We start from the raw sequence: 16,586 nt of genomic DNA, 5'->3' as shown, positions 1-16,586 counted from the left end.
CTATTAATCTAGTCTTCTTTTTTTAGTACATCTTTAATGTTTCGACACTCTTTTTGTTATGACAGGACACTGATGCAAGCTATAATGTTAGCCGAAACGTTTGTTCTTTAAAGCCAAATAAAGATTTTAGACCAAATGAAAACCTCATCAGCGTTTTCCCGAACCTAAATTCCAAGAAAATCAAACTTAGAATAAAATATTTTGTGATACTGTCTAGGGTAGACAACGTTTTTTTCCCTGCATTATATGCACGCTACTGGAGGCAGGGGTGCCGAAGTTATCGATGCGACGAATTTTTCTTTCCGAATAAATTTTAATGAAAACGTTTTAGAGGTTTTGAAAACACTGTTTGGTGTTTAAAAATCATTGGGAATTGATAATTAATTTAAATGTAAAATGTTCGAAACTTATTGAAATTTATAAAAAAGGAAGTTGATAGAATTATTCAATAATTATATAAATATAAGGATTTTTAAGAAAAAATACTGTGATAAAAACCTGTTAACGTTTTTGATTATGTTTTAAACATTTAATTTGTGAAATTTTAAAAGAATATTTTAAGGGATTTTTTTATAATTTTATGTTAAAATCAAAGGGCGGTTGCATTTTTTGTTTATATTTTTACTTGTGATTTTTGGCTAAAAATAATATTCACTTCAATGTGGTAAACAATCGTTCTAGGCAAAATAAATAAATAAATAAATAATCAAAGAAGGGATAGCCATGCATTACTAACTTCCACAATTACCTGAGCACTGCATTTATTTATATTAGCCTGGATTAAAAAAGGCCTCTTTGATTTTTCGTTTAATGGCTATCTGTTCGTTCATTGTAATTTTTGTATTGTTAAAATCTACTCTGTGCCTATTAGGAATAAAAATGACACTTTCCTTGGCGAGGCTGTACGTTTGACTGCTGCCGAGGCACAAAAAAGTCATTTTTTCAGCGCGTTTCGCTAACCATGTTAGCATCATCAGCAGATGGTTATAAACTAAAGTACAATCTACAAGTTGAGCGTTTATATACTCGCTCAGCGGGCACTGAGTGGGCGTGGCAAAATCTAGCCAACCGAGTCAGGGCCCACTGAGCGTAACAGTTAGATTTCCGCCACTAGAGTAGTAGGAACAAAGAACTTGAAGGAATTGGACCGTTGTCTCTGTTCATACTATCTTTACATTTATTAATTCTGATGCCTTCATATGCATCTAATTGCCTGTAATTTGAGACTTGTATAATTAATTTTAAATTATTAAGATCTATACAATGTTCTTTATCAACAATATGTTCGGCAACGCAAAATTTATCCGGTCTACCATATCTTATCTGAGCTAAATGTTTTTTAAATCTAGTTAATATCGATCTTCTAGTTTGCCCAACATATTTTTGATTACAATCTTTACAAGAAATTTCATAAATACCGACCTTTCCAGTGGAGGTGTTTTATCCTTTGGATTACCTAATTTTTTTACCTGATTTACCTTGTGTATAGTGCTAATAATAAATTACAACAATAATTATTAGGTAATCCAAAGGATAAAACACCTCCACTGGAAAGGTCGGGTATTTATAAAATTTCTTGTAAAGATTGTAATCAAAAATATGTTGGGCAAACTAGAAGATCGATATTAACTAGATTTAAACAACATTTAGCTCAGATAAGATATGGTAGACCGGATAAATCTTGCGTTGCCGAACATATTGTTGATAAAGAACATTGTATAGATCTTAATAATTTAAAATTAATTAAGCAAGTCTCAAATTACAGGCAATTAGATGCATATGAAAGCATCAGAATTAATAAATGTAAAGATAGTATGAACAGAGACAACGGTCCAATTCCTTCAAGTTCTTTGTTCCTACTACTCTAGTGGCGGAAATCTAACTGTTACGCTCAGTGGGCCCTGACTCGGTTGGCTAGATTTTGCCACGCCCACTCAGTGCCCGCTAAGCGAGTATATAAACGTTCAACTTGTAGAGTGTACTTTAGTTTATAACCATCTGCTGATGATGCTAACATGGTTAGCGAAACGCGCGTCCAGTGTAAAAGCAAAAGTGTTTTGGTGTATCGTAGTGATTTAGTCTTTTATTTTGCAATTTATTACGAGTAGAAAAAATATTGTGCTGGGTTGGCGTTGGTTTTTATGTAATTTGACAAATAAATAAAGATGTCTCTTTAGTTGTCAGTTTTGAGTCAATATTTTTTAATTCTCTTTCGTGTCGATTGCTGATTGAATTAGAGCCAGAAATGGATCAAAACGAAATAAGTAAATTACCAACAAATATTCAGGCTGAGGCAAGAAACGCCATATTTAAACTACTTCCATTTAAATCCCGAATAACTTATGAAAAGGAATACAAAAATCTTCAAAATGGAAGCAATTAAAAAACGTGCGAGAAGAAAAGTTTTAAACCTATCCTCGCTGTTAAAGTATCATTTTATCTACTATTTTTGATAGATATAAGGCAATTTTAACAGTTGCTAAGGAAAAAAACATTTTTTTTCAAACAACAGCGTTTAAAGTCACACAAATTTGAAAATCTGTCAGGATAATGAATACATTTATTTTTTATTACTTGACCTAGTTAATTCTTTTAATTTTCTCCAATCAAATATTTAAATATTCAACTTTATAAACTTTTCCGAAAAATTTCAATATCCGAGTATCAAAAATTAACAAAGTTTTAAGATCGCCTAACAGAAGAACCGAAACCATCCTGTCTCGGTTTCCTGCACTTTCTCATAAATATCGAATTGTTTAACAGGGAATTGCTTTTAATCTAACCGCCAGATTGTTAATAAATCCCGGGTTACATATTTGAGCGCAAGTGGCTGTGCCATCTGTACGCAAGTTTAATTCTGGAGGTTTCCAAGAAGTAATAGAGACATCTTGATAAGGAGGCAAACAAAGCCGTGGCAATTAATGCCAAAGCGGTCGGGTTAATGAGTTTTAGCTTGGAGCAAACTATAGCAGATACAATCCAATATCTGTTAAGGCACTGTATTATAAATAAATAATAAAGAAGTATTTATTTAATTTTTATCAAAGATTTTCATAATTTGTTCTGCTATGAACACCATTTCTTTATATCACCAGTCTATTTTTACAATCACTCCAATATAAACAATTCTTAATAAGAAATGTCTATATCTCTGTGGCAGATTTATCTCTTCAAAAAAGCCCTAGTTATTTTTTGTAAACACTGCTGAGTTAATTCAACGGAGCCCAAGCTTATCAACAGTGATTTACTAATAAATAAATTAAACGGACATAAAATTGTTTTCGGGAAGAATATCTTTTCCTGTCGATGGAAGCAAAAAAACTATAAAAAAAATATTTAAAATATCTAAATACAACTATTCAAGAACACTTTGACGTTAAGTTTTTTTAACAGAACATCAACGATTTAATGGCGTATCTGTTGAAAAAAAAATAAAGTGTTTTTAGTTTTTTTCTTTGTTTCTTTGTGTTTTTTGCTTCCGACGACGAGAAGAGATATATTTCCCGATCTACTAATGGTGCGTCCAGACCTGAAGGGTCGAGTGCAAGAAGAGCGCGAAACATTCCAAATTTGCGGTGTTTTTCAAAGGGTGGAGGGGTCTCGCAAGAGCCTCGCGACCGTCTCGCGAGACAACCCATGGAGCCTCGTTGCTATCCGTCCCCTGTCGGTTTTTCGACGGCCGATCAAAGAAAGCTCGCGGCCAAGTCTGGACGTGTTTTTGGTAGGCTCGCTTGACTACGAGATATTAGCTCTGATATTAGTGCATTTTGAAATGGAGACTTGGACGGAAAAAGATCAGCGGAAATTTATTGATTTATATAAAGCAAAACCAATATAAAGAATCCAAAAGATAAAAAATATAAAAAAAACAATAAAGACGATGCGTGGGTAGATGTTTCACAATCGATGAATAAAACCTTGGAAAGAATATAAAAGAGAATTATTAAAAAGTGTTTAAGAATTATTAAAAAAATAGAAAAACCGTAGAGAAAGTTAAGATATACATTTTAAAATTATTATAGAGTATACAGGGTGGTTCAAAATAGTGTTACGGATATAACATGGTTTTTTAAATGTAAAACCCTATTTTTTATTTTATTTTTAGATTCTCTATAAAATTTTATAATTTTTTTATGTATAATGCCAGGTATTATATATGTACCTAAAACTGTATACCCCTAAAACTAATAGTTTTTGTAATATTTCAATTTGATTAAACAAAAAATATTAGATTTCAGTGTCGTAAGAAATTGTCAGTCATGCTATTGTTTCTGAAATTGGTGTTCTAAAATTTGTTAGGATAGTTTTATAGGGACGAAGAAAAAGATATAGGTAAAAACATTTGAGTTACATGCTGCAGTGTGTTCAACATATATTTATGAATTTCGACTATTTTCGACTATTTATTTTTACCGTACCGAAATCTAGCATTTCTTTAAACAAATCGAATTATTACAAAATCTATTATTTTAGATATATTGTCAAGACTTAAATAGATGTCAACTTGGGTTTAAATCAAATTGGGAAAAAACACAAATAATATAATTCTAGTAAATAAAATATAATTCGAGTAAACCATTTTGATATAGGCCCAAGAGATCGGTTACCTGCATGACTTCGACCCAGATATGTTTTTAAATAACATTGACAATTAAACACTTAAAATACAACAATCTCGGGTCGATAATCAAACGCAGGCTACCAAAGTTCGATTTCCTCATGGTCATAGCCGGGTGAATGTAATTAGATGAAAACAGATTGAACGACGTAACCGGCGATGACCACGAGGGATAGAGAATATAAAAATGTATGCCGAAGAGAGTCAAGAGGTGAGTCCGTCGATGTGAGTCGCATTATTACGGTCAGTAATTCGCGTTATCAGTCCGTTAGTAGAAGACAACGCAGAGTGAAGATGTTCCTGTAAGCACTTCTTTAAGTAAACCGTTAAGTCTTGGCATTCCCCAAAATTGTTATACACTGTGAACTTTATATCAAATAAATGCATATTTTATCCAATGGTTGTTTTGATTGAGAGAGAGAACCTGGTATAGCGACCCTAGCAAACAACCCCCAGCTAGGTCGCGACAATATAGGTAATATAGGTAAAAATAGGGTACTCCCATTAAAACATACCTATATCCGTAACACTTTAAGTATACTCTACAGTAATTTTCAAATGTGCTTTTTATGTATTTTTAAAAGACGTCGTGTCTCGAAACAAATGAAGGGTAAAAGGAGAAAAAATCGACGATGAATAAAATACGACAAAACAAATATCATGTTAAAGATACAAAAATGTATTACTTATGCGTTATTATTGCTGCAGGTTTTTCATCAGACATGTTTACACAAACCGGTCACCTTTCACTATGATCCAACTCGCTTGTCTTGCTCTCGTCTCGCACTCGTCTTGCTCTTGCCTCGCTCTTGTCTCGCTTTGTCTCGCGCTCGTCTCGCACTCGACTCAGGTCTGGACGCACCATAAGAAACTGCATTATAAGGAAATAATAAATAAATGTTTTTTTTAATTTTTTTACCAAAGATTTTCATAATTTGTTCTGTTAGGATACCTATTTCATAATATCACACTACATATATATATTTTTACAATCATTCGAATATACACAATTCTTAATAAGCTAATGAGTTTAATAGTCTAAATAAGTTAATAAGTTTTAGCTTGAAGCAAAACTAAAGCAGATACAATCCAATATCTGCCAACGTACTACTTTATAAATAGATAATACACTTACCGGCTGCGCTGCGTCTCGAAAGTGGCTTTTTGAGAGCGAAATTTGATATTTTAGTATATAACATAAATTAGGATTGGTTGACGTATTCAATTGTTCTTGGTCACTTTTTGTTTCATTGAAAATTACTAAAATACTAGAAATTTTGATTTTTAAATAACACCTTTGGTATATTTTTAATTTATTCGATAGAAAATTACACTCTCAATAGAATGACATATTATATGTCAACTTTTGACATTCTCGCTTAAAAAATAATATTTTAAATTTCAATCTAGAGTGCCATGACTGGGAGCCTTGAAAAAGTACATTTGATCATCTAATGTTTTTCGTGTCTTGTCCTAGCCGGTTAAAAGATGTCCAAATCGTATTTTTAATCATATCTCAATTTTTTCAAATGGAACAAGGGTAGCTCATTTGAATATTGGGAAAAAGTGTTTACATTTCTTTGCCAATAATTTGGTACCACACACTTGGTATTTCGAGTCAAATTTTTGTTACGAACCGCGTGTTACAAAGTCAAATAAACCATATGCGAAAATGGCAAAAGTTGATATATGATATGTCATTCTACTCAGAGTGTCATTTTCTATCGGTTAAAGTAAAAAATACCGATGGTGCAATTTATAAATCAAAAGTTGTAGTAATTTCCGGTGAAACAGGAAGTGACAAAAACAATTATGTCAAATAATCCTAATTTATGTCATATACCAACATACCAAATCTCGTTTTTTACCTTAAAGGATAGAAAAAGTTATAGGGGTGAGTCACTTTTGAATTTTTTTACGCACCTGGTATTTATGTCATTTTTTAACAAAGATTTTCATAATTTGTTCTGCTGATAAATGATATACCAATATAAACAATTCTTAATAAATTAATGAGTTTAATAGTCTTAATGAGTTAATGAGTTTCAGCTTAAAGTAAAAGTATAGCAGATACAATCCATAGTATATCCAATATGTAATCCATAATCCAATTTTCATAGTTAGTTCTGCTATGATATCCATTTCTTAATATCACCACTATATTTTTACAATTACTCCAATATAAGCAATTTTACTGGATGTACAGCGTGCTGTCGATCTCCTCTGTTTGAGTCAGCATTGAGTCAAATGATACATGATATAAAACATAAAAACTTTTATGTATAAATATTAGGATAGCATTATACTCCTTCTTTATTTTTTTTATTCAAAATCATTACCAAAAATAACCTAAAAATTAGAAATTATTTTATGAAGGTATTTTATTAACGGACTTATATCTTTGATTGTTTAAGGTTTCTTGAGGACAAAATCCAGTGCCGATCCGAACAGTGCAGACAGTGGTAACCTTGGTGTAAAAGACGTCACAGCGGCATTACAGTGGGTTAAAATAAATATTGGAGCATTTGGAGGGGATCCTACTAGGGTCACTTTAGTTGGGCACGACACCGGTGCTGGCATAGCTAATTTACTATTTTTGTCTCCAACATCTAAAGGTAATGTTTGATTTAATTATGTATTACTTGTTATAACTAAGTTGTACCGGGTGGCCAACTAAGAATGGACGCCGGCTGTATCTCAGAAACTACTTTTCGTATAACTTTGGGAAAAAAATTCTAATAAGTAAATCGACCAAGAGGAATGACTGTAAATTATTTTCAAGTTCGAAAAATGTCCGCTAAGGGGTGCTTCTCTGATAGCCAATCAGAAAACAATTTTTTTTTCAAAAATATGCAGGTGAAGAAGTATTTTAAATATATATATAAATTCGGGTCAGAACGTCCTACGACGTTGTCCGATGCCTAACTTCCACCGTGTGCGATTTTCCCATTGATCTTCGGTCAAATTTTTCTCGCTCATCGACCTTCTTATTCCTTCCATTCATGTTTTCTTGGGACGTCCTCTTTTTCGTTTACCAGGTTGTATCCAATGAATGACTTGTTTTGGAATTCTTTCATTGTGCATTCTCTGAACGTGGCCGTACCATATTAATTGTTTTTGTTCTATATCATTTACTATTGTTCCCTCTATTCCCATCTGTTGTCTAATGTCTTCATTTCTGATCTTATCCCTCCGTGAAATTCTCATTGCTCTTCTAATTGCGTCCATTTCTGTTGTCTCTAATTTCCTTTTATTCCTTTCAGTGAGTCGCCATGTTTCACAGTTTCGCATCCATAGAGTAATATGCTTTTAACTAGTGTCTCGTATATATTATATTTCCTGTTTTTTGTAATTTCAGTGCTCCATAGAATGCCATTTATGCATCTGATAACTCTTCGTGCCTGTATTACTCTGTTGTTTATTTCTCTATCGTCCGTTCCATCTCCTGTAAATATCGATCATACCTGTAATCTTTAATTTTTTAATTTTAATTTTAAATATTACTATTATAAACATCGAGAAATTTGTATTTTTTTTAATATAGAGTTTGCAATTTTTTTATTATTTTGCTCTTCCTCATAAAATAAAGTGGCGGGGGAAGGTTAAACTTGTTTTTATTAAAATAGGGATAACTCTGGTTTGGGTTACCCGATTTAAACAAACTAGGGCTCGTTTAAAGTAGCTTTTCTTCCTTAATGATTCCCAGTATAAATTTTGCCCGAAATTCGGATGCATGTAAACTGAACTTAAACGTTTTGATATTTTGACGTACCCAATATACCTCTTTGTGTTTCCTAGCCTACTACTATAGTTTTTAGACATAATTTGTTCTCTTAATATCTCTGGTTAGAGAGAAGGTAGAAAGTTCCAGTTTGCGCCGATATTTTGGAAATTTTGTGCTCTATTTAACTGTGTAAAAAGAAATATAGCCTCCTATTTAATTTTTTTATGCAAAAGCGCAATATCTGTTATGATGTCAAATAGCGCCCTCTAGCTACCACGAAAAAAAATATGGAAACGAAATTTATACTGGGGATCATTAAGGAAGAAAAGCTCTTTTAAACGAGCCCTAGTTTGTTTAAATCGGGTAACCCTAACCAGAGTTATCCTTATTTTAATAAAAGCAAGTTTAACCTTCCCCCACCGCTTCTTTTATGAGATAGAGCAAAAAACTCTATATCAAAAAAAATACAAATTTCTCGATGATTCTAATAGTAATATTTAAAATACCTGTTCACCAGCATATTTTTGAGAAAACCCCTATTTTCTGATTGGCTATCAGAGAAGCACCCTCTAGCGGACATTTTTCGAACTTGAAAACAATTTCCAGTGATCTCTCTTGGTCGATTTACTTATTAGAATTCTTTTTTCAACGTTATCCGATAAGTAGTTTCTGAGATACAGCCGGCGTCCATTCTTAGTTGGCCACCCAGTACGCATCTTTTAATAGGGATAGGTTAGGGAGAAAATATCAGCGAAGAACACAATCTTGAATGAGTCTTTTCAATATTGCTATCTTTTTAATATTTAAATTTAAGAATAAATTGCTCTTTTCTTAAAACTGCCGAAAGCGTAATTGAAGGATACCAACTACAAAGAAATCAATTTAAGTTTTAATATTCATTGTTTATGAAAAGTTTAGCGAATATTAAAAGCGAATTAGTGCCTGCATTTAAATTGGAAAATTAGTTTTACAAAAGTTTTGGTATTTATTCTTTTGCGAGAAGAACAATAAGTACATGACTAGAATTCGATTTTACCTTATTAAACTGAGAGATGCAATTAACTGGTCGAGAATGCCTTGCTTAAAACTTATAGTTGAAGGAATGTTCGGAGAATCATTTGTTTTTCTTCTAAAAGAGAAAATATGACACAGTATTTACACTATATGGGTATTATTACAAATTACATTATATGGGTATTTCGCCACTGCAAGAAAATCTACAAAATAAAATAGTAATTTTTTGTACTTCTGTGTTAACCCAAACGGAAACCAATTGTCAGAAGTAAGGTTTATAGTATAGCTTTTCAATAACATCTATGACACCGGTCATATCCCTGAAGACTGGCTTCGTTCTACGTTTATCACGTTGCCCAAGTCAAGTAACGCAACTTCGTGTAAAGAGTATCGTCTTATTAGTCTAACGAGCCACTTTCTTAAGCTCTTTTTACGGGTACTGCATACAAGACTCTACAAAAAATGTGAGGAATTAAGCGGAGAAAGTCAATTTGGATTTAAGAACGGCTTTGGTACTAGAGAAGCCATATTCAGTCTTCAAACTTTAGTACAGAATTGCCAAGATCAGAGAAAAGATGTCTTCATGTGCTTTATAGACTATGAAAAGGCGTTCGATAACGTTAAACATAACCTCCTTATATCATACCACAGAGACTTGGGACTTGATGGAAAAGATATAAGGCTCATCAGTAATTTGTATTGGAACCAAAAAACTGAAATTCATATACATAGCGTGAGAGTAACAGAAGATTTTGAAATAAAAAAGGGGGTAAGGCAAGGGTATGTATTCTATCTCCAATGTTGTTCAATGTGGAAAGAGCATTCACTGAGTCAATCTCCGATAGTCCCATTGGTTTGAAAATAAATGGTATTCCAATTAATAATAATAATATCCGATATGTGGATCACACAGTGATATTGGCAGACAATGCAAATGATCTCCAAATCCTTCTAAATAAGGTTAACAGTGAAAGTCAAAGACTGGGTTTAAACATAAATACTACAAAAACTAAATTTATGGCTGTTAGCAGAAACAATATTCCGAACACTAGAATTTACTTAAATGGATAGGTCATCAAGCAGGTCAAACAATTTAAATATTTGGGATGCATGGTTAACGAAACGTGGGATTCGGATCAGGAGATCAAGTGCAGGATCGAACAAGCAAGATCTACTTTTCTGAGACTGCGAAGATTTCTCACAGATAGGAATTTGAACTTCGGCCTTAGATACAGAATGGTGAACTGCTATGTCTGGTCCGTTTTGTTATATGGTGTGGAAGCATGGACACTGAAGGTAGCAACAATAAACCGAATTGAAGCCTTCGTAATGTGGACCCTACGACGAATGCTAAGAGTGCCCTGGGTCGACCGTGTTAGGAATGAAGACATTCTCAGAAGAGCTGGTCTGGAACAACGTGAACTCTTCGAAATCATCAAGAAGAGGAAAATAGCCTATTTGGGACACATACTACGTGGAGAACGCTATCACTTTCAGCGTGTGATTCTCCAGGGTAAAATAGAGGGGGGAAAAAGGGGATAGGACGAAGGAAGCTATCCTGGCTGAGAAATATTCGTCATTGGACAGGCATACAGGACTTCCAATCACTCCAAGTCGCGGCAGTTAACAGAACCATCTGATGAGGAAGAAAAAGATGAACGCCTACGCAGGAATCTGCACGGCACCTTAATAAGAAGGTTTACAGATATACAAATTTGCCTAACGAACTGTAACGTTTTTAGTTCGTTACATGTCTTTTTTATATATAATATATGATGTCTGGCCTATCATCACCGGATTCCCTCTCGTTCAGGCCTGATAGTTTATTTGACGCGCTTGGCGTAATTTTTACGTTCTCTAGTCAGCAACTCTGCTATCGTTTCACTGTTTTGTGGAGGCGCGCGCTGTCTAGATCCTTTCAAGGCGCCTCTCTGCGTTTTAACCTCACTTTGTTTTTGGCCGATTTGCGGCACGGTTGCAAATCCTGCTATTAGAAATGGCAATTTAAATCTTGCTGCAAAATCTGAATCAGCTGCCATTTCGAAGCTACAATTAAAGATGAGTTATTATCTTTTATAGATTCGATATTATTATTGAATTTTTAGGGTAGAGGTTTGAATTGACCCACCTTAACTCGTATTTGTATTTTGCTGACACGTTGGTGTACTTTTGCTGTTGTCCTCCAGAATGTTAAATGGAAGAAAGGACAGTTCTTTATTATTGAGCCCTCGGAAGTGTTTCGAGGTAGGTTTATTTTGTTTATTAGACCTTGTTTCGTTTTTTAGACAAGAGTTTCGTATTTTTAGGGTCTTATGGACGGACTGTGTCCAAGGTTATAGTCCTAGGTTATGGTCCAAGGTACGGGTAGTTTTCCCTTGTAGCATTATCCTATGTACGGATATCCTGTGGACGAGTGTCCCCAGTAGGAATGATTTTTCTTACATATAAAGTGCCCCAGCGTGGATGTAGCTTGAGCCCCATGCTGCTTCGTTCCCATCTATAAGCTAGTTAGTAGTTACGGCGGTATCAATTCATGGTGTCCTCATTCTGGCCCCCTTCTGTTGTATTGGATCGCCGAGTACAGAGATGCGAGCCCACCTCACGATGTTACTGTTTGAAGCAAGATTACATAAAGAACAGCTAAGTGTAGATTTAAGTTCTAGTTTTACATTTAACATCTAAAATATTTTCAGTCTTAAACAATAACGTACATCTTAAGTAATATCGTACAGACTATGTTTAGTGGTTAGATTGTTAAGAACATTCATGTCGATTTAATATTTAAAATATAATTTAGATCTTAGGTTTCATTAGTCGTATTACTTTTATAGATATTATTATTGCACTATTTTAACAGATGAATAACCAAACATAGATTCTAGAATCTACGGGTTGCAACATCTTCGATTTAACATCATATAAAATATATCAAATTAATTAAAGTAATGCTACATTTCATATATTCTCTTAAACTTTACATGCCTTGTATTTTATCGTAGTTGTTTTCATTGATATTTAGTACAACTCTTACCACCACTTTCTTTGACATATAACCGCTATATATTTACTAGAACTCTAAAGTGTCATGTACCAGCAAAGAACATCATGAATAAATATAGTCATTAGTTTTAAGTAATATACAACTGTGTTTTCTTTCTCTGTACATGCCTGGCGCCCAATATCTATATTTTTTTGTTTATTGTTATTGATTAGTTTTCTCTCTAGTGAAATACCTTATCCATGACTGCTCTCCGATGAAAAGCTGCCGTTCGCAGTGGTAATGTTTTATAAAAAACGCTACAGAACAAAAAAGTGCTTAACGTTTCGGAAAGTTTGTTCTCTAAGCTCTTTCCGTCGTTGGAAGCAAAAAAATACAAAGAATAAAGAAAAAAAACTATTTAAAATATTTAAACTCAACTATTCGAGAACACTTTAGTTTTTTAAAACAGATACATACGTCTACAAAAACCGTTGACGTTCTGTTAAAATGACATTATATCAAGTTAATCTTCAAAATTAACAATTACTTAATAAGGTAAAACCAAAAAAACCCAAACTTTCTGTATGTTTATTTTTAATTTTTACTATGTTATGTTTTTTAAAATCATAGAAGCGATTGCCATACATTACTAACATTTACAGATGCATGAGCAATACATTTATTTTTATTAGATTGTATTAAAAATTTCTCTTATATTTTTCTCTTAGAGGCTATCGCTTCTTTCATTATAATTTTGGCGTTATTAAAATTTATTCTGTGCCCTATGTCCCATCAATGCTCACAAATCTTAGATTTGTGAAAATCTCCCTTTCTTAAATAATCTTTATGTTGTTTAATTTTTTTTCTTGCAGTGGCGAAATACCAATATAGGATTTTTTTGGAGAGATTACTTATTATTATTAAAAGTTAATACAACTCAAGTTACATTTGTTAATACTACAATAATAATTTTTATATCAAAGACGCCTATTTATCAAAAAATACAGCTTACTAAAAGCGTCTTTTATTTTCGAATAATAAATAATAACCCTCTCACGTTTAAAAGGGTCTTTCCAAAGGGAAAACCGTCCGAATTGCACTTAATCCTTTGTTCGGAATCGATTTATCCAGAAGGTTTGGGACAAATCGTCGGAATAAATTAACACTGATAACTGGCAGCCATAACCAGGTAAAACGGCCAGGTGAGCCTGGCACGTCTTAGCTGTTTAATCAATTATTTACAGCTCCCTTTTGCTTTGGTCTCCTTATTTCTTCGACAATACAGGGTGGCTCTCATACGTCGCGGAGGCTCCAAGGAGAACGACAGTTTGTATTGAAATGAAATTTTGTGAACATATGTAGGTTAATTCAGAGCACTTTTTAAAAATATAGAGAGGTCTACAGGGTGTCCCCAAAAAAAGTTACATATCAAATTTGTGTTTTTTGTAATAGAACACCCTATATATTAATTGATTTTCGGCTTCTGGAAGAAAAATAAAGGTGAGTTTTATAAGAGAAGTATATGACTAAAATGTAAGGTTTTTGACATATTTAACATTTTCTAGAAATAAAGAACAATTTTTAAATTACAATAAAAGCTACCTAAATTGGAATTTACCCGGTATAGCCTAATATGTAGTTAAGTTAACTATTGTACTTTAAATCAAATTGAAACTTGATCCAAAAAGTTATACAGGGTGAGACAAAATTAATATTGAACATTGGTCACATTTAAAAACATGTTACTCTTTTATTTTAAATAGAACACCCAGTGTATTATTCCAATATTGAATGAACAGATATTTTCATTTACATGATTTGATCTGAGTAGATCTTTATTATTTGATATATCTGTTACTTCAACATAGCTGTCTAATTAGTCCAACTTTAACAACTAGTTATGATTTTGTGTCAGTTAAATCAATTCTGATAAAACAATCATTTCTTTTTCGATCATACGGTATAAACACTGTTTGAGCCTTTATGGTTTCTGTGATTATATTTTTTGTGTTTTATATTTTCAGATGTCTGTATATTAATAAATTGAAATAAAGATTATTATTATTATAATTTTCAGGGCTTTTCCGGAGAATAATATTACTAAGCGGATCTGCATTGAGTCCCTGGGCCACCGCCCATAACGCTGACAGTTTGCGGTTGACCGTCGGTAAACAAATGGGTTGTTTGCCCCAAGATTCTAAAGGAGACGATAGGGAGGATATAGCGGCTTGCCTAAGATCAAGGTTAGTATTTATTACAGATGTAACGAATTTTTTAATACATGATTTATCTATGTATACAATACAATATAAATGGATGAGGCGGCGAGTGTTCTCTGAAAGCACTAGAGTAATATGCGACTTTTAAAATAAATAAATATGACATTTCATCAATCGGCATGCATGTATCCCATATTTTTTTTTTTCATTCTTTAAATTTCATTTTTTAATAATTTTCGAGATAATTTTTAAAATTTCACCAGAAAAATGTCTGCCAACAATTTTCCACGTTCCTTAATAATAAATAAAAGTTATTTTCGCAATTATAACTTGTGTACCATATAATATTTTTATTGTCCAAATTTCACCCTTTCGATTGGCCGCCCCCGTTTTAAGCCCCGGGATCGCGCTGGCAGACATGACTACTTCATAAATAGCTACACAAAAGGATATTTCACACAAAAAATTAGCTATGTAACGATGATAAGGTTTTTCATGTAGCCAGCTCTTAGACTATTATAGCTTGATACTGATTTGACCAATAGCAAAAATGAATTCAAGCAGTTCGAGGAAAAAAGTCAGTAAATAAAGTGCTCGTTACATAATCAAAAAATTAAATAGACATATACTATGAGACGTTAAAATAATTTGCAATATTAATGGTATACTTTTTTAATCAACTATTGATTAAATGTTTTATGAACATATTCTAAAATTATAATTATGTACTTTTAAAAATTTTTGTTATAGCCGAAATAGCCCCAATTATGCCCCACTAGTAGAACCGGTGATTAAAACTATGCTCGCTGCCGTAGTTGAACTCTTCTAAAAGGTTTTTTTTTAACTAGAATAATAAATTATAATACAAGTTAAATATCAACATATTTACTTTCTTGTTTTTATTTTTAGAATTTTTACAAATTATACTTTTTAATAAATTGTACTGAAGCTGTGGTTGGTTCCTTGTGAAACATCGTTGAAATATTAGTATTTTAATAAAGCACGCTTTTAGATGTATCAAAAAACTTTTAATAAGAGTAACTTTAACTCTACATATACGTTTCGACTTGTTAGGCCTTTTTCAAGAGTTTTTTAAGAACTAATCGTCTAACTACACTGTAACTATATATATATATATATATATATATATATATATATATATATATATATATATATATATATATATATATATATATATATATATATATATATATATATATATATATATATATATATATATATATATATATATATATATATATATATATATATATATATATATTTGCTATGGGGGTGGGTTCAGAAAGTTTACAATAGGGGTAATAAAAATGTGTTTAGAAATCCTTGTTGGTCGTTAACATTATTTTCGTTTTTAACAGATTTTAGTATTTCTAACTGTTCAATGTAATTTAAGCGTCTACCTTTTGTTTCTCTGTGTAGTAACTTAATTGAGTTTTCATTAATTTTGTGATTATTTAATATACAATGAGTTGCAAGACCAGAACTATGCTGAAATGAAGAAAAATATCATACAGTCTATAACCAAGAAAATAAATGATAACAATTTAATAATTACAAAAGCCGATAAGGGTAACACTATAACAATTCTTACAAAAACAGAATATGATAAGAAAATAGCTGATATTTTAAATAGTGGAGATTTTAGTAAAATTTCTGATCCAACATGTAATTTTCAAAAACAAATTCTTTCTATTTTAAAAATAACAAATCTATATTACCTAATAACAATGAATACTATGCCAAAATAATGAATCCTTCACCCCCATTACTCTATGGTTTACTAAAATTACATAAAGACAATAATCCAGTTAGACCAGTCGTCTCGTACATAAATGCTCCCTCTTATAAATTATGTCAAATACTAGCTAAAACACTTCCTTCCATGATCAATTTTCAATCAAAATTTGCCATAAAGAATTCTTTTGAGTTGCTAGATAATTTGAAAAATATTGAAGTTCCACATAATGCAACACTCGTTTCTTTCGATGTCAAAAGCCTGTTCACTTCTAT

At 32.2% G+C, this 16,586-nt stretch overlaps 1 protein-coding gene across 1 annotated transcript in view; it reads left to right on the top strand.

Moving 5' to 3' along the window:
* Positions 1-16,586, top strand: part of LOC115877072 (neuroligin-4, Y-linked-like) — a 259,288-nt gene that overhangs the window by 140,188 nt on the left and 102,514 nt on the right. Inside the window, exons 5-6 of the mRNA XM_030893146.1 lie at positions 7,033-7,233; positions 14,414-14,579. Of these exons, the coding sequence (XP_030749006.1) occupies positions 7,033-7,233; positions 14,414-14,579 (367 nt within the window). The remainder of the gene's footprint in view (positions 1-7,032; positions 7,234-14,413; positions 14,580-16,586) is intronic.

This window comes from Sitophilus oryzae, unplaced genomic scaffold (genome assembly GCF_002938485.1).
Source record: "Sitophilus oryzae breed Bouriz unplaced genomic scaffold, Soryzae_2.0 scaffold_1442_pilon_pilon, whole genome shotgun sequence".
NCBI classification, from domain to species: Eukaryota; Metazoa; Arthropoda; class Insecta; order Coleoptera; family Curculionidae; genus Sitophilus; species Sitophilus oryzae.
This window is presented reverse-complemented; position numbering and strand designations above follow the sequence as displayed.